This window comes from Macaca nemestrina, chromosome 16 (assembly GCF_043159975.1).
Source record: "Macaca nemestrina isolate mMacNem1 chromosome 16, mMacNem.hap1, whole genome shotgun sequence".
NCBI classification, from domain to species: domain Eukaryota; kingdom Metazoa; phylum Chordata; class Mammalia; order Primates; family Cercopithecidae; genus Macaca; species Macaca nemestrina.
In genome coordinates this window covers 70,644-97,529 of record NC_092140.1, presented here as the reverse complement: position 1 = coordinate 97,529, position 26,886 = coordinate 70,644, and the positions used below count along the sequence as shown (strand labels likewise).

The 26,886-nt window shown below is 47.8% G+C and overlaps 1 protein-coding gene across 8 annotated transcripts; it reads left to right on the top strand.

Annotated features, from left to right (window-relative positions):
- The first annotated feature begins 2 nt into the window (after nt 1-2).
- LOC105485229 (UPF3A regulator of nonsense mediated mRNA decay) lies at nt 3-24,311 on the top strand. Of its 8 annotated transcripts, XM_071080966.1 has the most exons (10): nt 34-280; nt 643-749; nt 1,446-1,552; nt 4,884-4,982; nt 5,103-5,213; nt 11,027-11,082; nt 11,172-11,330; nt 17,688-17,809; nt 20,253-20,547; nt 23,287-24,311. In XM_071080966.1, the coding sequence occupies exons 1-10, from the start codon at nt 74-76 to the stop codon at nt 23,413-23,415; spliced, it is 1,392 nt and encodes a 463-aa protein (XP_070937067.1). In that variant the 5' UTR covers nt 34-73; the 3' UTR covers nt 23,416-24,311. The 8 variants fall into 8 exon arrangements, 6 of the variants coding, with proteins under 6 accessions (XP_070937072.1, XP_070937067.1, XP_070937068.1 ...); XR_011614550.1 differs by lacking the exon at nt 17,688-17,809 and having other exon boundaries at nt 29-280; XM_071080967.1 differs by lacking the exon at nt 4,884-4,982.
- The last annotated feature ends 2,575 nt before the right edge of the window (nt 24,312-26,886 follow it).

The following is a 26,886-nucleotide window of genomic DNA, read 5'->3' as shown; positions in this document are numbered from 1 at the left end:
CGGGGCGGGGGCTGTCGAGCTCTCGCGAGGTTTCGTCGAGGGCTGACGGTTGCGGCTCCGCGGAGAGTGCGGGATGCGCTCGGAAAAGGAGGGGGCCGGAGGCCCTAGGGCGGCCGTTGTCGCGCGGGGACCGTGCGGGAGGGAAAAGCTGTCGGCCCTAGAAGTACAGTTCCACCGCGACTCGCCGCAGCGGGAAGCTGAGACGCAGCCAACCTCGTCCTCCGGTTGCGGGGGCGGTGCGGGCAAACCTCGCGAGGAGAAGAGGACGGCCCTGAGTAAGGTGGGGACGGGGGCGGGGCGCGCAAACCTCGCGAGGAGAGGATGGTCCTGAGCGGAGGAGGAGGGGAGGGGGCGGGGGCGGGAGGGGGCGGGGCCGGGAGGGGAGGGGGCGGGGCGGGGCCGGGAGGGGAGGGGGCGGGGCGGGGCCGGGAGGGGAGGGGGCGGGGCGGGGCCGGGAGGGGAGGGGGCGGGGCGGGGCCGGGAGGGGAGGGGGCGGGGCGGGGCCGGGAGGGGAGGGGGCGGGGCGGGGCCAGGAGGGGATGGGGAGGAGCGGTGCGCGGTCCTCCCTGCGCGGTGCGCGGTCCCTCCGGAGCTCCATGTCCACGCCCCGCTGCGGTGGGAACGGCCGCGCGCTCCCCGCAGGTGGTCATCCGCCGCCTGCCCCCGGGCCTCACCAAGGAGCAGCTGGAGGAGCAGCTGCGCCCGCTGCCAGCGCACGACTACTTCGAGTTCTTCGCCGCCGACCTGAGGTGAGGCCCGTCCCGAAGCGAGGAGGAGGAGGAGAGGGCAGAACCCAGAGCTCTGCGCCCCTGGCTTTCTCGTTGCCTTAAGTTCCTTACCGTGATTTCTCCTTTATGGGAGTCGTGTGAACTTTTTGAATAAATTACATTTCAGTAAAACGTGTAAGTCCTTTCAAAGAAAAATACCAGCAACAAGGAGACAGATGTGGTTTGCATTAGAAATGCGGATGATTTTCAGGCGGCTAACGCTTAGGAAAACGGGTGTCTTTGAAAGGACCAGCGTTGCCCGCCCGGCGCCTCCCGGGCCTCTCGGACGCGGACGGGGCGCGACGGGACGGGGCGGGAGGGCGCCGGCTCTTCCTGTGGCCTCCACGCCGGTGCCACAGCCAGTGCGGCTCTAAATACCGGAGAGGGTCCCCGGCGCCACGGGTTCCTCTGGGAGTGCGCCCTGGCTTTGCCTTAGGGTTTCAGCCTCCGAGGACCGGTTCTGGGCAGTGCAGAAGGGACCTGAGTTCTGCCTCGTAAAGTTAACGTTTTGCATTTGTTTTTGCTAAAGAATATTCAGATTGTTACAATTAACTGAGATGATTTGGCACAAAAGTTTTATCTAAAGTAGTTTGTTGTGCCCAGAAAAGGAAAAAGAGGCGAAAATAATGGAGTATTGTATTTTTCACTAACCATTTTCACTGTTATCTCTTATTTCAGTCTTTATCCTCATCTCTACTCAAGAGCATACATTAATTTTAGGAATCCTGATGACATCCTTCTTTTTAGAGATCGTTTTGATGGATATATCTTCCTTGACAGCAAAGGTTGGATTATTGGTTTTAAAAAATCTATTATAATCTCTAGGTATACTAATGAAGTATTGCTAGAATATCCGTGTTTTTATTATTATTATTTTTAGAGACAGGGTCTTGCTCTGTTGCCCAGGCTGGAGTACAGCAGCCACAATCACGGCTCACTGCAGCCTCACACTCCGGCTCAAGAGATCCTCCAGCCTCCCAGGTAGCAGGGACCACAGGCGTGTGCCCCCATGATCGACTGATTTAAAAAAAAAAAATTTGTAGAGACAGGGGTCTCACTGTGTTGCTCAGGCTGGTCTTGAACTCCTGGCTTCAAGTGATCCTCCCACGTCAGCCTCCCAGAGTGCTGCGATTACAGGTGTGAGCCACAGCATCTGGTCTGTTTGTGCGTTGTAATTAAAAAGTTCTCAGGCTAAAGTAAAATGATAAATTTTGATTATGTTACTGTAATTATGTGCAGATATTAAAAATTGAAATTATTTAATTTTGTTATTTAAACCAAAAAAATCCCAGAAATTCTGTGTAATAGTGACAGTCTATTTATGTATTATCAGAGAATGAAGGTTTTCATGAGTGAGTTTTTTGCATGAGAGAACTTTATCTTTTTGGGTTTTAAAACTAAATTATTTTACCTGTTTGATAGGAATTTTCCAAAATGTATACTGACTTCTATCTTCCTAAACAGCACCCTTCATGACTGTACCATTTATGATAATGTCACCAGGAAGTCACTGAGTGCTGTTAAACAGCTTTGCCTGCGGAGACAGCAGTCTTCACCTCTAGTCTCAATAGTTCCCTTCCCGGTACTCCTAGGGTTCTGCTTTGATCTTTTCCCCTTCTCCTCTCCTGTCAGGCTGTCTGCTGTTGTGTTCCTGGCTGTCAAGTTTGTGTACCTTTCACAGCAAGTTGTTTTCTGCCCTCCCCTCCCCGGCCACCCTCTTCGCACTCCAAGCGTTTTGACACTGATGAGTGTTTTCTTTTTCTCCACTGAGGGGTAAGGACTAGAAAGATTGTTACAAAATAAGCATTAGCCAAGCTAGTTCCTGTGACCAGAAGCAAATGTGATGCTTGAACTGACCTTTGTGTTCATTGCTCATTTATTCAGTAACTTACTCAGCTTCCCTTTTTCACTTAAAAAATGTTGATGGGCCCGGCACAGTGGCTCACCCCTGTAATCCCAGCACTTTAGGAGGCCAAAGGCGGGTGGATCACGAGATCAGGAGTTTGAGATCGGCCTGAGCAACAACGTGAAACCCCATCTACTAAAAATTCAAAAATTAGCCAGGCGTGGTGGCAGGCGCCTGTAGTCCCAGGTACTCAGAAGACTGAGACAGGAGAATTGCTTGAACCCGGGAGGCGGAGGTTGCAGTGAGCTGAGATCATGCCACTGCCTCCCAGCCTGGGCGACAGAGTGAAAAAATACGTATGTGTATGTACGTGTATATGTGTGTGTGTGTGTATATATGTAACATGGCCAGGTGTGATGGCTCACTCCTGTAATCCCAGCACTTTGGGAGGCTAAGGCGGGCAGATCGCTTGAGGTCAGGAGTTTGAGACCAGCCTGGCCAAGATGGTAAAACCCTGTCTCTACTAAAAAAAAAAAATTAGCCAGCCGTCATTGTGCGTGCCTGTAATCTCAGCTACTTGGGAGACTGAGGTATGAGAATCACTTGAACCTGGGAGGCAGAAGTTGCAGTGAGCCGAGGTGTCACTACATTCTAGCCTTGGTGACAGAGCGAGACTCTGTCTCAAGAAAAGTCACAAAATTTATACCGTCCTGTTTTCCACAGCAACTGTGCCATTTTACATTCCCACCAGTAGTGAGCAAGTCAGTCCTTATTTCCGGTTCTACTTTGTTGTTGTTGTTTAGTTTTTTAAATAGAGACGGGGTCTCGCTAAGTTGCCCAGGCTGGTATCAAGCGATTTCCCCCACCTTGGCCTCCCAAAGTGCTGGGCTACAGGCGTGAACTGCCGCCCCGCCGTTGTTTTGATGGTCTCTGGCCTAAGCCTGTGCTTTTGATGTCATATGCAAAAACCCATTGCCAAATCCATTGCCGTGGAGCTTTTTCCCCTGTGTTTTTTCCTAAGTGTTTTATGGTTTCAGGTCTTATATTTAGGTTTGATCCTTTTCGAGTTACTTTTTGTATATGGTGTTAGGTAAGGGTCCAACTTCATTCTTCTCGCTATGGATATCCAGTTTTCCCAGCACCAGCTGTTGAAAAGACTTTCTTTTCCCCATTGAATGGTCTGGGCACCCTTTTCAAAAATCAGTTGACCAAATATTACAAAGGTTTCTTTCTGGGCTCTTTATTTTATTCCCTCGATGGATGTGTCTGTCTGTGTGGCAGTACCACACTGATTACTTTTAGCTTTGGAATCAGGGACTATGTCATCTGCCATTGAATGAGTATCCACTGTGTGCTAGGCCTTGTGGGTGGAGCGGTGACTTGGACATCATCCCTGCTGGTCCAGTGCCCTACTGTCTCCCTGATTCTGACTTTATTCTGGATAGTGGAGGTTGGCACAAAAATGGCTCCCAGATAAGGGAGTTATAATTCAGTCACCTGACCATTACTGACAAGTCTAAAAATGACTCAGTGGGTTTAGTACCAAGGTAGCAGTGTTCCATTTGATGATTTGGCATATAGCAGGTTCTCTTAGTGAACATTTCTCTTTGTGTATTCATTTTTCCCCCACATAGCAACAAAGTTAGTTTCTAATGGCTTCCATTCTCTACTTTTATCAGAAGCAGATTTCACCTGGAATATTCTATAAACCCTTTGAAGCTCTCAATTTTAGCCATGGTGTCTTCTAAGCAAAGTAATTTTCTTAAATAACAAATTGATAGTTGAATTAACCTTTTAAAATAAAATATAAAACGTAGTTAAGAAATCTGATTATTTAAAGGTATTCCAACAATAAATTATTTGGGATGGGACTGGGGAGGTCAGGTTTATTGAGGTGTAAGTTATATATGGTAGAAGTCACCCTTTTAAAGTGAACAATTTGATGAATTTTGAACAAATTCAGTTACACAACCACCACAACATGATGGATTGTTTTGTTTAATAAATAATTGTTCTTCCTACCATGAGTTCATCCTTGTTTTAGTCTGGAGTTTGCCATGTGAAGGTTGCAGGTGCTTGAAAATGTAATTGTAGGTTTTTAAATGTTTTTTTTTTTTTTAATCTCTTACTGGAAGGATGAATTATAGTTTAAATAGTAATAATACATTGTCATTGTTACACTTACTCTTTAAGTAAGCTAGGTCATTATTTTCCAAAATGAATGTAGTAGAATTTCAGAATGGCTTCTGGAACATGTTTCCTGTTAAAAGGCCTAGAATATCCTGCAGTGGTAGAGTTTGCTCCGTTCCAGAAGATAGCCAAAAAGAAGCTGAAAAAAAAAGATGCCAAGACTGGAAGCATCGAAGATGGTGAGCCCTTTCCAAGTGCTACATTATGAAGCTGCCAAATTAAGAACACTGAGCAAATGTAATTCTCCTGTAGATGGGAAAGATTATATTTATTTTCTTTCTGTTTTTTTTAATGTCTAGATCCAGAATATAAGAAGTTTTTAGAAACTTACTGTGTGGAGGAAGAGAAGACCAGCGCCAACCCTGAGACTCTGCTGGGGGAGATGGAGGCGAAGACAAGAGAGCTCATTGGTCTGTGCTCATTTCTTCTCTTTTCTTTATTGAGAGATTTACTCGTAGAGGATATACTTTTTTTTTTCTTGATTGTGATAAGTTGAAACTTGTTACAGGCTTGGCAGAAATGTAGAGTAATTTCCAGTTTTGACAAAAGAATGGCAAGATGGCCGCATGGGAAAATATTTCTGAGCATTGGTTGATGGAGAGCACGTGATTTTTTTAGTTACGATCCTTTTAAGTTGTGATGCTTCGGAATGAGCAGTGGCGAAGACACATGAATGGCATGTGCCTGACAGCGTCAGGGAAAGCGCGTTGTGTCACAGAGTTGAAGTCAGTGGTCACAGACGGATGCCTCAGGAGCCCGTAGGAATGAGATGTCTTGCTCGTGGTGAGGTCGTCTTGCTGCTCTTCAACAGCAATGCCAGGCTCCCTGAGCCAAGCCAAGCCAACTTGTGGATAAGCCCGGCCAGAGCACAGAATCGAGTTTAAATCCAGCCTTCCACCCCATGCCCACAAGTCGTGTACTTTAGAAATAGTTCTCAGTAGCACTGACGTGAAAATCAGGCAGACAGTTGTCGTTTAGTCCCAGACACACCTGGAAGAGTTTCTCCTCTCTGTGGATCTCCTTTCCTCAAAGCCCCCGTTCTTCACCCCTCACCTCTCCCACCCAGGCTGTGCCCTGCCCCCCCATCAAGAGGAATGTACTTTGGGAGGCCAAGGCGGGCGGGTCACAAGGTCAGGAGTTCGAGATCAGGCTGGTCGACGTGGTGAAACCCCGTCTCTACTAAAGATACAAAAACTCAGGTGGGCATGGTGGTGGGCGGCTGTAGTTCCAGCTACTCGGGAGGCTGAGGCAGGAGAATCGCTTGAACCCAGGAGGCGGAGGTTGCAGTGAGCTGAGATCACACCACTGCACTCCAACCTGGGCGACAGAGCGAGACTCCATCTCAAAAAACAAACAAAAGAAATTGATGTGTCGTGACAGCCACATTGTCCGTCTCCCACCACATAAACTCCCTCGTTTGGTTTCCCCAGTGGAACTATATTTTCATCTTCACAGTTGCCACACAGAAAAGAAAAGTTCAGGAATTTTGTAAATGTTGATTGAATTAATAAGAAAGGTCAATGTTATTGAAATAGTCCACTCACTTTCTTCATTTGTCTAATAATAAAGCTTTTTTTTTTTTTTTCTGAGACGGGGCCTCACTCTGTTGCCCAGGCTGGAGTGCAGTGGCACAATCTCAGCTCACTGCAACGTCTGCCTTCTGGGTTCAAGCAATTCTTCTGCCTCAGCCTACTGACTAGCTGGGATTACAGGCACCTGCCATCATGCCCGGCTAATTTTTATATTTTTGTGGAGATGGGGTTTCACCATGTTGGCCAGGCTGGTCTTAAACTCCTGACCTCAGATGATCCGCCCACCTCAGCCTCCCAAAGTGCTGGGATTACAGGCATGAGCCACCACGCCTGGCCGTAATAAAGCTTTTGATCGCTAAAGTAAACAAGATGTGCTGAGGCTGCATGCTGCCTGGGCACTGACTCGGCCTCAGCGTGGGGCCAAGTGGTAAACAGGTCGCACAAGGTCTCTGCCTGCCATCAGGGATGACAGGTAGGAAGCAGGAGCGGGAATAGCCCAGCCAGGACCCCTCAGTTTGTAATCAGTGCCACTGATGTGACAGTGGAATATGGGAGGGAAAGAGGTTGGGAGACTCCCTCCAAGATGGTGGTGGAGCTGGAGCTGAGACTGGCTACGGGAGGGAAAGAGGTCAGGAGATGAACTGAGACTGGCTGTGCTGAGCAGTGGAGGAAGGAAGCACCAGGGGCAGGGCCGGCGGCCGTCACTTTTCACCGCAGGTGCGGATTGCAGGCTTGTGGGGCTGGCACACGTGGGTGAGGGCAATGCGGTTGGAGGGTCGGGGCACTGTGCAAGATGTTTAGATTCATTCCAGGGCAACTGGAAGCCACTGGGGGAGTGGCATGGTCTGATTATTTGTCCCCATCACTCTGGTGGTGTCACATGGAATAGATTGTGGATGCCAGGAGATGCGTGTGTGTTTTGGAGGTGGACTGGACGGGACCGACAGACGGATAGGGTGTGGGAGGTAAGGGAACAGGAAGAATTAAGACTCCAGGGTTTGGCTTGAACAGATGGGTGGATTGTGGCCCCATTACACACAAGGGAAGATGAGGGTAGGACAGTATTGGGGGCAAAGTCGAGACCAGTGATGAATTTACATGAAGTTCCTTTTCAGCATGTTAGTGACTGTTACAGCTGAGTAACTAGCGAAAAATAATAGCAAATGGGAACAGTAAATATTTAATGCTTTTATATCATTTTTAGCTTACTGTGGAATATGTATTTTGATTTAGGAAGGACATGAGAGACTTAGACATTAGAGACAATGCTAGTTTGAGCCTCATTCCTTGTTTCCTTTTCTTTCTTTCTTCTTAGTTAAAAGGATAAAGTGAGTTGTTGTGAGATGGATTTTACTAGGGGAGTGGTTTTTCTGTAAGTTTTAGGTCACAAGATCCATCTTTCCTGGCAGTTAGAATCTATATGTTCTTCACTTAAGAACTTGATAAATTGAAGAAGAGCTAGAAGAAGTAAATTAGATGTTAATTACAGGCCTCACCTCCCTGCCCCTCCCATTTCCATCTCACTTTGTTTTAAAAGTCCCCTTGCATAGGATTGGTCACTTTAGGGCTGTTTTGAGACATACCTTTTTGGGGCAGACCCGTGGCTCCTGCCGGGGTGGGGAGGGGGGGCGTGTCCTGGCACCTCCCGAGAGTCTGCTGCACAGCCAGTGCTTTACCAGAGTTGAACGAATGAATGAACGAATGAATGAATGAATGAATGAATGAGGCTTAGAATTCACCATCCCTGGCCGGGCGCGGTGGCTCAAGCCTGTAATCCCAGCACTTTGGGAGGCCGAGACGGGCGGATCACGAGGTCAGGAGATCGAGACCATCCTGGCGAACACGGTGAAACCCCGTCTCTACTAAAAAAAATACAAAAAACTAGCCAGGCGAGGTGGCGGGCGCCTGTAGTCCCAGCTACACAGGAGGCTGAGGCAGGAGAATGGCGTAAACCCGGGAGGCGGAGCTTGCAGTGAGCTGAGATCCGGCCACTGCGCTCCAGCCCCGGCGACAGAGCGAGACTCCGTCTCAAAAAAAAAAAAAAAAAAAAGAATTCACCATCCCTGATGGGAACGACTAATTCATTCCAGGACTTGGCTGTAGAGTCTTCCTTCTTGTTGTGATTGCTGTTTCTACATATTAAAAATTGAACCTTGGCCGGGTGCGGTGGCTCACACCGGTAATCCCAGCACTTTGAGAGGCCAAGGCGGGCGGATCACGAGGTCAAGAGATCGAGACCATTCTGGCCAACATGGTGAAACCCCATCTTTACTAACAATAGAAAAATTAGCTGTGTGTAGTAGCGTGTGCCTGTAGTCCCAGCTACTTAGGAGGCTGAGGCAGGAGAATCACTTGAACTCGGCAGGTGGAGGTCACAGTGAGCCAAGATCACGCCACTGCGCTCCAGCCTGGTGACAGAGTGAGACTCTGTCTCAAAAAAAAAAAAAAAATTGAACTTTAGGCAATTCATGGCAGATTACCTTTTTCTTTACTAAGCTTTTGGCCTCCAGTGGAGTCTTCTTTTTTTTTTTTTTTGAGACGGAGTCTCGCTCTGTCGCCCAGGCTGGAGTGCAGTGGCCGGATCTCAGCTCACTGCAAGCTCTGCCTCCCGGGTTTTTACGCCATTCTCCTGCCTCAGCCTCCTGAGTAGCCGGGACTACAGGCGCCCGCCACCTCGCCCGGCTAGTTTTTTTTTGTATTTTTTAGTAGAGACGGGGTTTCACCGTGTTAGCCAGGATGGTCTCGAACTCCTGACCTCGTGATCCGCCCGTCTCGGCCTCCCAAAGTGCTGGGATTACAGGCTTGAGCCACCGCGCCCGGCCCAGTGGAGTCTTCTGAACAGGTCTGAGAAGCGAGTATTACATGGAAATATTAATAAGCTCTTGCTGACAAGGACTCTGGAGTTGTTGAGTTAGTCTGGTGCATAGGCCTTTAGAGCAGATAGGCCCGGGTTCAGCTCTGAGGCTTCTGTTTACTTGTGGTCTGTTGCATGGTTGTGCGTATTCTGTCTGATAAATAACATACTTTCATGATGTGTAGAACACTTTCTTATTCAGGTCTTACGTACTTTTGCTGTGATCTCTGTGGGTGATGGGGCAGACATTTTATAGGAAGAGGAAGGTGGGCAAGCGGGGTCTGGGTTCAGCCTCCCCGCGCATCCAGGTGGTCTCGCCCTGCTCCTGGCTGACAAGTCCAGGCCTTTCACAGAGCAGAGCAGAACCCTGGCTGATTTGAGATAATTTGCCCATTATAAAGAGCCGACTATTTACCTGAGCCAGTGTGCTGTACTCACCTTGAGCCAGAGTTCATGGTCAGCCCAGAGACCCCTCTGGGGAGTGGGTTCTCTGTAGCAACTGTGTCTGCCAGGAAATGTGGCATTTGTACCCGCATCAGCTCTTCCCTACAACCACTGTGCCTGGGGCAGGACTCCTGGGACAATCATCTCTTCCCTAAACCACTGTGCCTGGGGCAGGACTCCTGGGACAGGTGCCATTTCATCTGTGATGTCAGGGTGTCAGGGTCCTCAGTTCCAAGTGAGGGACCCCCAGCCAGGGCTTCTCCTATGATTCCTGATTCATTCCTGGTCCTCAGAATTCCAGAGACGATGTGTCAGTTTTCAGGTGCATTCAGGGATTCTTCAGAACGCTGTTTAATCTGAGATCTTACCCACAGAATAGACCCAGACCATCTTCCCCCTTCCCGTTTGTGTCCTCATGTTGGTGGGATGTGGGGCCTGTCCACCTCAGCGTGAGTCCCTCAGAGGCAGTGCCTGTGGGGCCTCCAGCTTGCCTGGGCACCCACATCCAGGTCAGATCTGAGAGGTCCAGCATGAAAGCGGAGGACCAAGATAGAGTTTGTAGACATGTTCATTCCCTAGTAGTTGGTGCCTTTTCTGAAATCAGCAGTGCCATGTGAAGTCATTTTCTTTCTTCCTTTTTTTTTTTGAGACAGAGTTTCACTCTTGTTGCCCAGGCTAAAGTGCAGTGGCACAAAATCTTGGCTCACTGCAACCTTTGCCTCCCGTGTTCAAGCGATTTTCCTGCCTCAGCCTCCCAAGTAGCTGGGATTATAGGCACGTGCCATCATGCCCGGCTAATTTTGTATTTTTTCAGTAGAGATGGGGTTTCTTCATGTTGGTCAGGCTGGTCTCGAACTCCCAACCTAAGGTGATCTGTCCACCTCGGCCTTCCAAAGTGCTGGGATTACATGTGTGAGCCACCACGCCCAACCCGTATGGAGTCATTTTTTAAACTACAATCCAGAGTTGTATGTCTTAGCATTGGGATTTTATGGAGTGTATATTGTAAGACATTATACGAATCCGTGTTATTTAAAACCATTGCTTGGAGAACGGAAAACAAAAAAGTTCTCAGAATATGTGATGTATCAAAGTAAATATATGTTATTTAATGATTTAAGGTACCTACAAAAATATCATCTTTGTAATACTTTAAGCCTCCCTTAAGAATCAGGAGTTAGATGTTTACTATGTATAAAATTGTTGATACTTTCAAATTACTTGACATGATAGTAATGGAATAAAAACTCCCCTGGAGACAGTATGTGATCATGTAAATTTAAAAAGTAATGATATTGTTCCCTTATTTATTTTAAAGATCAAATTGAAAACAAATATTTAAAATAATCTTTCTTTAGGAGTTAAATACTATATTACAACTTTTGTGTTTTAGCTAGAAGAACAACACCTCTTTTGGAATATATTAAAAATAGAAAATTAGAAAAGCAGGTAGGTCTGGCCTTTACCTCATGAACACCCTCCCTGCTGCTGCCGTTCTCATCCAGGCGGTTTATATACACACCCTTCCATGTCTTTAGAGAATTCGAGAAGAGAAGCGAGAAGAACGGAGGAGGAGAGAGTTAGAAAAGAAACGTTTGCGGGAAGAGGAAAAAAGAAGAAGAAGAGAAGAAGAAAGATGCAAAAAAAAAGAGACAGATAAACAGAAGAAAATTGCAGAGAAAGAAGTAAGGATTAAGGTAATTCTGAGGAAACATTTCCTTTTTCCAAAAATAGTTCTGCTATAGTAATTATACTTTTTACGTATCTTAGTTCTTTAGAATTTTGAAAACATTCTGAATTAATCTAATATTGTGGTGGTGTTTTTTTCCATCTTTTCCACCCTACAGCAGTGGTTTTCACACTGTGTCCTGAGCCTTGGGAGTCCTCAGGCTGCTGTGGGCGCCTGTCCTCCTGGGTGTGCAGTGGGGAGCACACCCCCACAGGAGCCCCACGCTGGCACACGTCGGGCTGCTGCTGACACTGTCTTTTTTTTTTTTTTTAACTTTCCAGCTTTCATTTTCAGTTCAAGGGCTACATGTGCAGGTGTGTTACGTGGGTAAATCAGGTGTCTCTGGGGTTTGGTGTACAGATAATTTTGTTGCCCAGGTAGTCAGCACAGTACCTGATGTTTTTCAGTCTTCACCCTCCTCCTATTCTCCACCCTCTACATTTCCCTTTTGAAAAAAGTTTTCTGGCCGGGCATGAGAGCTCACTCCTATAATCCCAGCACTTTGGGAGACCAAGGCGGGCAGATCACGAGGTCAGCAGTTTGAGATCACCCTTACCAACATGGTGAAACCCCGTCTCTACTAAAAATACAAAATTTAGCCGGGTGTGGTGGCGGACGCTTGAAACGCTTGAATCCTCAGGAGGCTGAGGCAGGAGAATCGCTTGAACCCCGGAAGCAGAGGTTGCAGTGAGCCGAGATCGCACCATTGCACTCCAGCCTGGGCAACAGAGTGAGACTCCATCTCAAAATAATAATAATAATAATAATTTCCTGGCCTGGTACAGTGGCTCACACCTGTAATCTCAGCACTTTGGGAGACCAAGGCAGGCGGATCACTTGAGGTCAGGAGTTTGAGACCAGCCTGGCCAATATGGTGAAACCCTGTCTCTACCAAAAACACAAAAATAAGCCGGGCGTGATGGCGTGTGCCTGGAATCCCAGCTACTCAGGAGGCTGAGGCAGGAGAATTGCTTGAACCCAGGAGACAGAGGGTGCAGCGAGTCGGGATCGAGCCACTGCACTCCAGCCCAGGCGACAGAGCGAGACTCTGTCTCAAAAAAAAGTTTTCCTGATTAAAAAGTACACATTTGAAAACCAATGGTTTTGCCTTTCTGTGTGAAGGCTGACTCATAGAACCAGGTTTTATCATTTCTGTTGTGGTAGCACTAATGAGTTTCTGTATTTCTTGCTGAGTTTTTCTTGTGACTGATACATTCATTGATGAGGGTGGTTTAATACACAGAGGGAATTTTTCTCTGTGTGAAATGTGTTGGCCAGAATTGGGACCAGCCATTGTCTTCTCAGGACTAAACCTAGATTTAGACCTAAGGTATCACTCCATGAAGGATTTAAGGCATATTCAATATTACTTATATTTATTGAATACCTTATATTCAATAAAATTGTATAAGGAAAAAAAATGTCAGGACTTGGGGAAAGAAGGTAGGTTAGGAAAGGGTGGGGAAGAGATCATTGAACCATAGATTTGTTTCTGATATGGTCAGTCAAAAACAGAAAAGTTGGCTGGGCATGATGGCTCGTGCCTATAATCTCAGGACGTTGGGAGACCAGGGTGGGTGGATTGCTGTAGCCTGGGAGGTCAAGACCAGCCTGGGCAACAGAGAGAGACCCTGTTTCTATTCACTATATTGCCCAGGCTGGTCTCATACTCCTGGACTCAAGTGATCCTCCTGCCTCGCCCTCCCAAAGTTTGGGGATTACAGGCCTGAGCCACCATGCCTGGCCTGGTTTAGCTTTTAATAAGCATCTGTGCTCAGTATGGGGGTCTTTCACTTCTAAATCATGTGGAACATTGAAATTTTTTTAATGCCTGAAAAATGGAATCTGTGGAGGAATGCAAAAGAAAGTTTATCAACAGCTTAAAGACAGATGGCTCATGACTTTTTTGCTATTTTTTTGTTTGGTTTTTGTGGGGGGGTTTGAGACAGGGTCTCAATGTGTCACCCAGGCTGTGTAGTGGCACAGTCACAGCTCACTGCAGCCTCTACCTCCCAGGCTCAAGTGATCCTCCTGCCTCTGCCTCCCGTTACAGGGTGCACCATCATACCTGAACAGCTAATTTTAAAAAAATTGTAGAAATGGGGATCTCACTGTGTTGTCCAAGCTAGTCTTGAACTCCTGGGCTCAAGCGATCCTCCTGCTGCTGGGATTAGAGGCATGAGCCACCATGCCTAGCCCTCATGGCTATTCTTAATAAAGAGAAATATGGTTTGGGAGGCCAAGGTGGGCGTATCACAACATCAGGAGATCGAGACCATCCTGGCTAACAGGTTGAAACCCCGTCTCTACTAAAAATTCCAAAAATTAGCCGGGCTTGGTGGCGCACACCTGTAGTCCCAGCTACGCGGGAGGCTGAGGCGGGAAAATTGCTTAACCCGGGAGGCAGAGGTTGCAATGAGCTGAGATCACGCCACTGCACTCCACCCTGGGCGACAGAGCAAGACTCCGCCTCAGAAAGGCTGGAGGCGGGCGGATCACTAGGTCAGGAGATCAAGACCATCCTGGCTAACGTGGTGAAACCCCGTCTCTACTAAAAATACAAAATATTAGCAGGTCGTGGTGGCGGGATCCTGTACTCGCAGCTACTTGGAAGGCTAAGACAGGAGAATGGCATGAACCCAGGAGGCAGAGCTTGCAGTGAGCCGAGATTGCGCCACTGCACTCCAGCCTGGGCGACAGAGCAAGACTCCGTCTCAAAAAAAAAAAAAGAAATATGGCACACAGACAGCTCAGCTGTTTAATGTTCCTCTGAGGATGCTAAGCAGTGAGCTTATGTGTGGCCACATGGGTGAACACACACAGGCAAGGGCTGGGAGGGAGCTCAGCTGCCCGTGCACTCTGGTTGGCCTCCGGAAGCCTCTCAGGGCGTAGCAGAGCTGGCCTGCTCCCCAGCTCGTCTCCAGTGGCTCTGGCCTGCTGGTTTCTCCTGAATGTACCAGCGGATTCCACCTTAGGCCTCCACAGGGACTTCCCCAGATGTGCCCGTGGCTCCTTCTTGGCATCTGGTCTTAGTTCCCGTCTTGGCTCTGCAGAGAGTCCTCCTGGACCCTCCTCTTCCTGCGTCTCTGCTGCTTTACTCTCCCTTCGTGTGTTCGTAGCTGCTGTCTGAGGCTATCCTATTCCTTTGTTTCCTCCCCTTGACCACCGTTGCCTCAGGTGGAGCATCAGGTGCGAGTTCCTTCAAGGCAGGGGCACCCCTGTCTCATTCATAGCCATTCCCTAGTGCCTAGCACAGGGTCTTAGTCCCTGGTTCCTGCACACAGCTCCTCAGACCCCGGGCATCTGCAGTAATGTGAGTATCTTACATGCCAATGAGAGGACTGGGGGCTGGAGGCCCCAGGCAGCTTCAGGATGGGGACTAGTTGGCAGAAAGACTAAGGCAGGACTAGAGGGTTGGGACGTTCAGTCCCATCCTAGCAGAGGGCAGAGGGCCTAGAGAGAGGTCACCATTGGCCAGTGACTTAATCACACCTGTATCATGAAACCTTAATAATGCCTAAAGACAGGGCTTCCGGGGCCCAGGCCTAGTGGCTCATGTCTGTAATCCCGGCACTTTGGGAGACCGAGGTGGGTGGATCCCAAGGTCAGAAGTTTGAGACCAGCCTGGTTAACATGGTGTGTAACCCCATCTCTACTAAAAATACAAAAATTAGCCAGGCGTGTTGGCGCACACCTGTAGTCCCAGTTACTCAGGAGGCTGAGGCAGAAGAATCGCTTGAACCCAGGAGGCGAAGGTGCAGTGAGCCGAGATTGCGTCCCTGTACTCTAGCTTGGGGTGACAGCAAGACTCTGTCTCCAGGAAAAAAAAAAAAAAAGGCGGGGCTTGCTGGGAGGGTTACTGCACGGAAGCTCCAAGCACTGCTGCGCCATCCCCCATACCCACCTTGTGTATTTTTTCCATTTGGCTGTTCCTGGTTGTATCCTTTATGATAAGCCAATTATCGAGAAGACAGTGCCTTTCTGAGTTCATGAGCCATTTCAGCAACTTATCAAATCTGAGGAGAGGCCGTCGAGAACCTCTGAATTTATTGCTGATTGGTCAGAAGTACCGGTGACACTCCAGGACTTGGAACTGTCATCTGAAGGGGGCAGTCTGTGGGTTCTGGTGCTAACCGCAGGTCGACGGCCTCAGCGTTGAGTTGAATGTGGAGCACGCAGCTGGTGCCGGAGAGGTGGAGAGGTGGAGAGTTGGTGCAGAAAAAGACATGCAGTGTCAGAAATGTTGTGAGAACAGTTCCTAGGCACGCAGAGTATTTGTTGAGTGGGTGGATGGAGATTGGCACTTCCCTATGGCTCGCATTTGTTACAGACATATTACTGTTGCGATTTTTATAAAAGATGGACAGTTACCGGAAAGGAAATGTGTAAGTTCCCAGATTCCACGTAGGCAGAATAAAAGGATGTTCACAGCTGACACAGGGCCCACGCTTGATGAGAAGCCGCGTCCGGGGCTCCACCTTTCATGATGCGTTGCGTTCCCAAGTGAGCATGTGTAATTGAATGCGTCTGTGTATGGTCTTGCTGTGCTGCAAGTTAAAGTTTGTCCACTTTGTGAGTGAGAACAGAATTGTCAGAAGTACACCTTCCATTTATGTTCTACAAATGATCGATCTGTGGTGCTTCCATTGCTTTTTTTGTTTGTTTTTCTCCCTTTTCCCAAGTTAGCTGAGGTGCTTTAGTTTCAAAAACTATGCAGAGAGCAGGGAGAAAGGCCCAGGGACATACAGGGCAGATGAAATATGTCGTGGCAATTTGTCCATTTATTCTGTTTCAGGAAAGAGAATAATCAGTGTTTTGAAAACTATATTCTAAATTATCAGTAGGAAGCAACCTTTTAAAAAATTTTTTTTCCTTATTACAAAACTAATGCTTGTCTATTTTAGGAAAACTAGACCCTATACATGAAAGGAAATAAAGTCATTTCAGTTCTGCCATCTAGAAATAAATCACTATTGGCCAGGCATGGTGGCTCACGCCTGTAATCCCAGCACTCTGGGAGGCCAGCGTGGGTGGATCATGAGGTCAGGAGTTCAAAACCAGCCTGGCCAAGATGGTGAAACCCCATCTCTACTAAAAATACAAAAATTCACCAGGCACGGTGGCAGGAGCCTTTAATCCCAGCTACTCAGGAGGCTGAGGCAGGAGAATTGCTTGAACCAGGGTGGCAGAGGTTGCAGTGAGCCCAGATTGAGCCACTGCACCCCAGCCTGGGTGACAGTGAGACTTTGTCTCAAAAAAAACAAAAAACAAAAACTACAAAAACTAGCCAGGTGTGGTGGCACACCCTGTAGTCCTGGCTACTGGGGAGGCTGAAGCAGTGGAATCGCTTGATCCCAGGAGACGAGATTGTGCCACTGCACTCCAACCTGGACGACAGAGCGAGACTCCATCTCAAAAAAGGAAATAATCACTATTAACAGTACTGCAGAGCCCTTTAGATGGTGGGGTGTGTGTGTGTGTGTGAGTGAGTGTGCGAGTGTGAGTGTGTGTGTGTGAGAGTGTGTGTGAGTGTGCGAGTGTGTGTGTGTGAGTGTGCGAGAACATAAATAGACGTGGGGGCTGGGCACAGTGGCTCACGCCCATAATCCCAGCATTTTGGGAAGCCAGGGTGGGTGGATCACCTGAGGTCAGGAGTTCGAGATCAGCCTGGCCAACATACTGAAACCCCATCTTTACTAAAAATACAAAAAATTAGCCTAGCGTGTTGGTGGGCGCCTGTAATCCCAGCTGCTTGGGAGGCTGAGGCAGGAGAATCACTTGAACCCGGGAGGAGGAGGTTGCAGGGAGTCAAGATCGTGCCACTGCACTCCAGCCTGGGCAGCAAGAGTGAAACTCCGTCTCAAAAAAAAAAAAGAAAATTAAACGGGCGTGGTGGCGCATGCCTGTCGTCCCAGCTACTCAGAAGGTGGAGGCAGGAGACTCGCTTGAACCCTGGAGGCAGAGGCTGCAGTGAGCCGAGAGTGCGCCACTGCACTCCAGCCTGGGCAACAGAGCAAGACTGTCTCAAAAAAAAAGAAAAGTACAAGTGGGGTTGTGGTGCATGTTCTATTTTTTAGCCCTTTATTCGTTACGTGAACATCTTTGCATCACATTAACCTACCTTTTCATGACTAAAAAATATTTCATTCACTGAATGTTCCACCATGTATTAAACCAAAAACCTCACTTTTGGACTGTTAGCTCTAATTCTTTGCCTTGCAAACATTTGGCTTCAATATTGGGGTATATTTGTAATTATTTATTTAACAGCTTCTTTTAAAATGTGCTCTTGAGGTGATATTTTACTAACGTTGTAATTTCTCAGCTTCTTAAGAAACCAGAAAAGGGAGAGGAACCAACCACAGAGAAACCAAAAGAAAGAGGAGAGGAGATTGATACTGGAGGTGGCAGGCCCGTGGAAGGCTCGCTGGAGGAGTCCCAGGAGACGTGAGCGTGCTTTTGTTGTTATGACCGCGTCAGTTCCCAGTCATGGTGACGTAGGCCTTGTCAATACGAGTATGCCTGTTTCACGTTATTCTTGGAATCCCAGACTTTCCAGGGTGTGCGAGTGCACATTAGCCTTCATTTCCCGTCAGCATGGCAGGAACTTAGTGAACTCGCCTCGTCTGCAGTCTCAAGTCTGTCTTCAGATCAGGGAATTTCTTCCTGTCTTTTGCTTTGCTTTTCCCTCCACGTCCTCCTTTTACTCCTGAGCCATCTCCTGGATTCCTGCTGTTGCATGTCAGGTCTTCAGGATCTGTCTTCCCAGTCTTTCTTTCTTTTCTGTTTTTTGTTTTTATTTTTCTCTGTGTTTGTGATATCTTGCCCTTCGCTCTTTTAGCCCCCTTGCAATTTATCTACAGAATTGCATATTTGGGAACCCCATCTTTTAGGGCTGGCAGATCTTTTGTGGTAGAGAAACAGAATTGTAAGTGCTGTGATCCTTTGGTTGAAGCTGTCCCTGGCTCCTCCGGCTGTGGGTCTTGACCAGCAGCTTTGGCTGTGCACTGCGGGTCCTCCCTTTTTCTTTTCCTTTGCTGCTTACAACAGTGCAGCTCTGTGGAGGGAGCAGCTCTGTGGAGGGAGCAGCTCTGTGGAGGGAGCAGCTCTGTGGAGGGAGCAGCTCTGTGGAGGGAGCTCATCTGCAAAAGGGACAGACACAGCAGCATCTGCCTGGTGGGCCAGAGAGACCAGCCAGATGCCAGTCGGGGGATCTTGTCCCTCTTGCTCCTGGCACCCACCGTCCTCAGGACCCTGGGTCCCTGGGCTTGCCTTCCCCTCTGGGACTCCTGCCCACTCACCACATCTCACCACCCACGGTCTCCTGGTGCCCAGGGCCACCTGGCTCGCAGGGGATGGTGGACGTGGGTTTTACTTGGGAAGACTAATGGGATTAGGCCGCCAGCTTCCCAGAGTCACAGTCGTAGGGGTGATTTCTCACTGCCTTTCTTTCAGAGTTGATGAAGTATTCTTTCTGCTTCTTGGGGGTTTTGGTTTATTGCTTTGTTTATAAAATTTATGTCTGATTATCAAATCCGTGATTGTGAAGCACTGGGTTATGTTATGGGTGTCGTTACTGTGACTGTTCTTGACACTGCCACGTGTCTGGTGTGAATTCATGCTTGGTTACAGATCCTCATGGTCCCCACTAGCCCTGCCAAATGAGCGAAGCAGCCATTTATTTACTATTCATTTAATATTCTGATAAATGCATAAAGATAATGGATCTGCCATTATTAAATGTCAATTAATTTTACTCTGCACATCATGATGGATGTGCACCTGGGCTCCCAGGACAGCCACTGGACCACTTTAGTCTCAGTCACTTTGTAGAAAAGAAGGTTTATTTTATTTTATTTTATTTTATTTTTGATAAACAAAGTCTCGCTCTGTCGCCCAGGCTGGAGTGCAGTGGCACGATCTCGGCTTACTGCAACCTCTGCCTCCCACGTTTGAGCAGTTCTCCTGCTTCAGCCTCCTGAGTAGCTGGGATTACAGGCACGCGCCACCACGCCTGGCTAATTTTTGTTTTTTGTTTTTTTGAAATGGAATTTTCGTCTTGTTGTCCAGGCTGGAGTGCAATGGCATGATGTCAGCTCACCACGACCTCCGCCTGCTGGGTTCATGCACTTTTGCCTCAGCCTCCTAAGTAGCTGGGATTACAGGCATGCCTCTCCGTGCCTGGCTAAATTTGTATTTTAAGTAGAGATGGGGTTTCTCCATGTTGGTCATGCTGGTCTCGAACTCCTGATTTCAGGTGATCCGCCTGCCTCGGCCTCCCAAAGTGCTGGGATTACAGGCGTGAGCCACTGCACCTGGCCTAATTTTTGTATTTTTAGTAGAGACGGGGTTTCTTCATGTTGGCCAGGCTGTTCTCAACCTCCTGACCTCAAATGATCTGCCTGCCCCTGGCCTCCCAAAGTGCTGGGATTACAGGCACGCGCCACCACACCCACCTAATTTTTGTATTTTCAGTAGAGAGGGGGTTTCACCATGTTGACCAGGCTGGTCTCCAACTCTTGAGCTCAGGTGATCCCACCCACCTTGGCCTCCCAAAGTGCTGGGATTATAGGCGTGAGCCACCATGCCTTGCCGAAAGAAGATACTTACTTTGGAAGGTTAGTGAGAATTAGACAATATGTATAAAAAGTACCTTAGCGTGAGGCATATTGCTTATCTGTCACTCAACTGAAATGACAAATATTATTACTATGATTTATTCTTCTTTGTAGTGGTTTTTGTCAGTGCCTGCTGTGTGCCCATCACAGTGCAGCCTCAGCAGTGCAGTGCTGACACGGGCCCCTGTTGTCTGGGAACCTGCGGGCTAGAAAGGAGGGTGAGCAGCCGACTGGCGGTTACTGCAGTCGCTGATGCTTGGGTTGAACCACAGGTCACGCAGCGGCAGTGATAAAGAGTACAGGGATGTGGAGAGATCTCAAGAAAAAGAATGTGAAGCACAAAGACACCATGTGGATGACGGCAGGAGGCACAGAGCTCACCACGAGCCTGACTGGCTTTCCAGAAGGAGTGAAGATGAGCAGAGATGGGGGAAAGGACCTGGCCAAGACAGAGGGAAGAAGGGGAGCCAGGACAGCGGGGCTCCGGGGGAGGCCATGGAGAGACTGGGAAGAGCACAGAGGTGTGACGACGGTCCAGCACCCAGAAAGGAGCGACTGGCAAACAAGGTTTTTATTAAACCCAAAAAGAAAAATCTGTCTGGCTGTCTTAAGGTCCAGGTTGCACGCTGACCGTGTCACCCCCACTTGGCCTTGTGTCTTGGGAAGCTCGTTATTCCTGAAAGTCAGATCCTAGAGTGAGACTAGTCGTCATGTTTTCTCAGAGAGTCAAATTATTTTTCACCAGGAAAAAGAAAGATTGTATTTAGTATAAAACTAGCACGTTTGTATGATTCACTTGAGAATAAGATTAAATTTTCCCTTGAGACAGGAAGGAAAGTTTTAATATTTCATGGAGGTTTCTTCCACATTATCAATAACATTCTGATTATTAGTGAATATTCCCGTGGCTGACAAACACCTGAAGTTAGTTCTGCACAGACGCTGAGCACAGGACTGTGGTTACCCCCTTAGCCAAGCAAACAGCTTTTTTTCCAGAAGTTTGAAGCTGATTTTTGTTCAGGTTGCGTTTTCCCAGCGTAGCACTACAGACGGCACCACCCTTCTGACAGCACCAGGCCCCACCCCGGCTCCCAGCAAACTGAGGGCTGCCTCGGGTTCGCATTCCCACTCACCTCCCTCCCCATGTCTGACCTCTGGCAGCCACTGGCTGTTCTCTGCCTCTGTGATTTTGTCATTTCAAGAATGCTTGATGAGTGCAAACACACAGTGTGTGAGCTTTGAGAGTGGCTCTCGTCACTCAGCCTAATTCCTTTCAGATCCTTCCAGGTTGTTGTGTGTAGGAACGATGTTCACTTTTAAAGTGTTTCAGTGTAGCCGGGTGTGGTGGTTCATGCCTGTGATCCCAGTACTTCGGGAGGCCGAGGCGGGTGGATCACCTGAGGTCAGGAGTTCGAGACCAGTCTGGCCAACATTGCGAAACCCCATCTCTACTAAAAATACAAAAAATAGCTGGGCGTGGTGGCGCGTGCCTGTAATCCCAGCTACTCAGAAGGCTGAGGCAGGAGAATCACTTGAAACTGGGAGGCAGAGGTTGCAGTGAGCCAAGATCACGCCATTGCATTCCTGCCTAGGCAACCAAAGCAAAACTCCGTCTAAAAAAAAAAAATGTTTCAGTGAAGTCGAGGCTGAAAGCCAGAGGAGAGCCTTCTTGTCTTCACCCTTGAATAAACACCTCTAGAATACTCCACAGTTTTCTGGGGTTGCCTGGACCTTGGGGGCACAAAGTACAGCCATGGGTCTTTTCGATAGGGAGTCCTCAGTTTTCAGTTGCCTTATTTTAGCAGTGGTGAATGGCCTGGTGCTCCCCTGAACTGAGGTGGGGGAGCATTCGCTCCTCTGTTTAGCCTCACAGTGCTGTGGTGGGAATGTGTGCAGGAGCTGCTTTCCCGGGAGCCTGGCATTTGTCATGTACTTCTGAGGTCAGGTTCCATGCTCCATCTGTGTACACAGGTACTGCCCTGGTAAGAAGCCGAATTGTCGGCCGGGTGCGGTGGCTCACGCCTATAATCCCAGCACTTTGGGAGGCAGAGGCGGGTGGATCACCTGAGGTCAGGAGTTCGAGGCCAGCCTGGCCAACATGGCGAAACCCCGTCTCTACTGAAAATATAAAAATTAACCGGGCGTGGTGACACGCGCCTGTAGTCCCAGCTACTCAGGAGGCTGAGGCAGAAGCATCAGTTGAACCCAGGAGGCGGAGGTTGCAGTGAGCCGAGATTGCGCAGTTGCCCTCCAGCCTGGGCAACCAGAGTGTAACTTTGTTTCAGGAAAAAAAAAAAAAAGCTGTGCATGCTGCTCCAGGCAGCCTGTCTCCGCCCCACAGGAGCATTCAGGTGCAGGGGCCTGCTGAGCCTGTTCGCACCCCTTCCGTTGGTCAGGTTCATACCAAGGAAAAGAAAATTCAGTTAAACCCCTTGATGGCAACCTGATGTGGGCTTCCACACACAGTCCAGGAGAAGGTAAAGGTGAGCTGGTGAATCCTGGAGAAGTGTGTGAGATGTGCCCACATGGTCGTCCTTGCAGCCCACACTTGGGCTCCTGGTGACTGTTGGAGGCCAAGGCTGCAGCTCAGCAGGGAGAATAGGCAGGGAGCGGGAGGCACATGGAGCAGGAGGCTACAGGCCTCGGGAAGCGGGAAGCCACCTTCCTCCTCTGCCACCCCTTCAGTGCTGGGGCAGGGCTGGTGGCCCCGTCAGGGAGGAATTGTGCTGCTGTCGCTGCTGACTCTGGCCTTCAGGGCCACTCTGTGCTTCCCTGGCTGTTGCCTTCAGGCCCTGAACAGTTACCCTTCATGGATTTTTTGGTTCATTTTTATTGCTTTGCCTCCAGGAATTTAATAAAATGATGGGGTAGTGTTTTCCCAAAAGGGAGCAGTTCAGTTTCCCTGCTGGTAGATGCTAGGCAGGGATAAGCCCCGTGGAAATTGCTTACCACTCACGTTAATAACAGTTTGAGTTCGCAGATCTGAAGCCATCTCTGAGGGTCCACATCTCATTTTGTTTCAGGCCTAGGGACTGAGGTGGACATGTTTGAGTTTTCACCTCCCCAGCTCAGATTACAAGGTGTTCTTGGTGTGAGCAGTAACATTTGCCCAGATAACCGACATTTACGTGGCTTTTTAAATTGCCTGAGAATTCTGAGAGAGTGCTGTGAAAAGGGCTGATTTTTAGCTGCCAGGTTGATTTTCTTTGGACAATTCATATTATCAAGTTCTAGAAATACAAGGAGATGTTGACCCTTCTGTGTTGCCAGCCCTTGGAAAAGTAACATGCCCTCTTATCCTGGCAGGACCGGCCGGCCTTGCAGCTGTATGATCCAGGAGCTCGCTTCCGAGCACGAGAGTGTGGCGGAAGTGGGAGGATCTGCAAGGCAGAAGGTTCAGGGACTGGTCCTGAGAAGAGGGAAGAGGCAGAGTGAGTCACTGGGTGTACCTGGCCTCCATGGACAAGCGAAGGAATCTCAGAAACGTGTAAAGGACCCCGAGTGTGACTGGAAAGGAGAACTTACTCCTTACCAGGAAACTGGAAGCTAAAAATACAGAGGGTGACACAGAAACACGCAGACACCATTCTAAAGAAAGTAGTGATCTTGTATTAAATTGAGCAGAATTCTCACGGATTTTACCATTCCTGTTATAAACTAATATTTGTTTTTCAGCCAAAACAGAAAATGATTTTCACTGGACAGTAGAAAAATATGTGTAAAATAGGGAAGAAAGTTAGTATTGGATCAGTGTGAGTCCTGAAGCACTTTCAGTGCTGTGAGAACGACATCCAGTGTGGGTTTCATTCATTTATAGGCAGAGGAGCTGTCAGTCTCTCGTGCCTCTCGGTGGCCTCTGAGCTGTGCTGTCGAGTAAAGAGTAGTTCTTGTTTGTTACAGCCTCCGGGAGTCAGCCATGCCTGCAGAGTGCGCTGTGTTTTAGTCCTGGTAGGAATATATACCAGAGTTCCCAGTATTTAAAACCCAACAGCTTCAACTATTGCCCTTTCAACAGTTTTGCCACTGACCGGATGAAAATGGTTTCACAGTCTTTGGATGGATGCATTTGTGGTTTGTAACCATTACAGTTTAAACCATGGTTTAAGAATTTGCCCAAATAACAGAAATTTTGTTTGGGAAGGGATAAACTAGGTATAGCATATAGAGCCTGTCTTTGAGTTTTAGATACTTTATTTGTAAATAACTTAAAATAGCTTTCTGAAACCGTGCATTCTACAGTTTCTTCCTTTCAGTGAAATTGTTAAATGTTAATGTCTTTTTGGCACTGCGATTTTAACCATTTATTAAATACAAATTTTGTTAAAGAAGTATTGACATGTTCTTTGAATCTGTGTCAGGGAAATTCTGATTTGTTAGTTCAAATGCCTGACAGCATAATCATACAGATCTTCTCTTTTCTTGGTTTGGATGACACTGAGCAGCTGTCAAAAATGTGCAAAAAATTCCAAAAGGTAAGGCCTTAAAATATTTTACTGGTAAATATTACACAGACTTTCAAAAGGAGAGAGAATGACTTAGAAAGTCTTTTTGTTTGTTTGTTTTCTCGGAGATGGAGTCTCACTCTGTCGCCCAGGCTGGAGTGCAATGGTGTGATCTCAGCTCACCGAAATCCACGCCTCCTGGGTTCAAGCAATTCTCCCGCCTCAGCTTCCAGAGTACTGGGATTACAGGCGTGTGCCACCACACTTGGCTAATTTTTCTTAAACAAACACTGTCTGCATCTGCCCTAACAGAGTGAGAGAGAAAGACGAAACGCTAGTTATGACAAGCAAATTAACCCACCCACTCTTAAAAAAAAATCAGGGCCAGGCATGGTGGCTCACACCTGTAATACCAGCAGTTTGGGAAGCCAAAGCGGGCAGATCGCGAGGTCAGGAGGTTGAGACCATCCCGGCTAACACTGTGAAACCCCATCTCTACTAAAAATACCAAAAAAAAAAAATGAACCGGGCGTGGTGGCGGATGTCTGTAATCGCAGCTACTCCGGAGGCTGAGGCAGGAGAATGAACCTGGGAGGTGGAGCTTGCAGTGAGCCGAGATCACGCTACTGCACTCCAGCCTGGGCAAAAGTGCGAGACTCCATCCCAAAAAGAAAAAAAGAATACTAAACACAATTCAGAAGGGCCACCCAGAGGGAGACAACAGTGTCACCACTACTTGCGCCACACACACAGGCTGTGCTCTTGTCTGTTGGTTCTACTTGACAAAGGAAAACTAGCTGTTTGTTTCATCAATGAACCACAGCTGCAGGTGGATTTCCATACCAGGATGAATGAAGACTCAGACATCACCTTCCGTTTCTAAGTGTACTTTGGCCGTTGTGTGGTCACAAACAGCATGAGAATGGGGCCTGGAAGCCTGAGGTGAAATCCAAAACTATGCCCTTTCAGGATAGCAAAGAATTTGACCTGAGCATCTTGGTGCTGGACAATAAGTACCAGGTAGTAATGGTCAGTGGCCGATGCTTGTAGAGCTTTGACCATCGAATCCCACCTGAGTCTGTGAAGATGGTGCAAGTGTGGAGAGATGTCTCCCTGACCAAAATGAGTGCAATTGAGGGTGATAACCAGGCTCCCTGTTGACAAGGAATCCCTGTTTCTGCATGACCATGGGATTCCCAGAGCCAGGTGACAGCGTAATTCCTCCTCACTTCAGCCCTTACTCTTGCTCATTAAAACCTCGCCAAACTTAAAAAAACAAAAGAAAAAAAAACACTGGATTTTAAAAACACATATGCTTATGCTTCTTCACAAAGGGAATATCTTACCTGTAAAATAAAGCCGTATTCACACTGGAAAGTTGGTGATCATTAAGAATTTCTAGATTGCTTAAATAAAAATACCTTGCATTTATGAAGTTCTTTATGTTTCTCAGCCAGAAGATTGATAGCTGTTAAAACTGATGAGAGTCCATTATATTACCCTCTCTTCCTTGAATGTTTAAAATTTCTAGTAATAATGCATTAAAAAGGAAATTCAGCCGGGCGCGGTGGCTCAAGCCTATAATCCCAGCACTTTGGGAGGCCGAGACGGGCAGATCACGAGGTCAGGAGATGGAGACCATCCTGGCTAACATGGTGAAACCCCGTCTCTACTAAAAAAATACAAAACACTAGCTGGTTGAGGTGGCAGGCGCCTGTAGTCCCAGCTACTCGGGAGGCTGAGGCAGGAGAATGGCGGGAACCCAGGAGGCAGAGCTTGCAGTGAGCTGAGATCGCACCACTGCACTCCAGCCTGGGTGACAGAGCGAGACTCCATCTCAAAAAAGAAAAAAAAAGAAAATTCATCTCAGATAGATGGGGATTTATTTTCCCAGTTGGTTTATCTATCAGTGGATGAGTTGAATACCTTTTACTAATAGAATAAGATAATGTTGGACAATTCTATTCCAGTTTTTAATTTTATTAATATAATTTCTGAAAAATCTTGTTCACATAGGAAAAAGGAACAGAGGAGTTTTATTATATTAACACCACTTAATTCTTTAATTTCTGGCTGGGCGTTGTGGCTCATGCCTGTAATCCCAGCACTTTGGGAGGCTGAGGCAGGCTAATCACTTGAGGTCAGGAGTTCACCACCAGCCTGGCCAACATGGTGAAACCCTGTCTCTACTAAAAATACAAAAAAATCATCTGGGCATGGTGGCACACGCCTGTAATCCCAGCTACTGGGGAGGCTGAGGCAGGAGAATCGCTTAAACAGGGGAGACGGAGGTTGCAATGAGCCAAGATTGTGCCACTGCATTCCCGCCTGGGTGACATAGTGAGACTCTATCTCAAAAAAAAAAATTTCTTTCAAGTTATATTGCAAAATGTTCAGTTATCTATAATCAGTATTACTTCTGTTAGTCTACCATCTCATAATTCTTTCAATTTTATTGAAAGCT

What these genes read in the sequence shown, in the direction of transcription:
- LOC105485229 (XM_071080966.1), top strand. Translation starts at nt 74, where the DNA reads ATGCGCTCGGAAAAGGAGGGGGCCGGAGGCCCTAGGGCGGCCGTTGTC. An exon ending in AGAGGACGGCCCTGAGTAAG is followed by an intron (nt 281 to 642) that starts GTGGGGACGGGG and finishes CGCTCCCCGCAG; the next exon opens with GTGGTCATCCGCCGCCTGCC. An exon ending in ATAGAAAATTAGAAAAGCAG is followed by an intron (nt 11,083 to 11,171) that starts GTAGGTCTGGCC and finishes CCATGTCTTTAG; the next exon opens with AGAATTCGAGAAGAGAAGCG.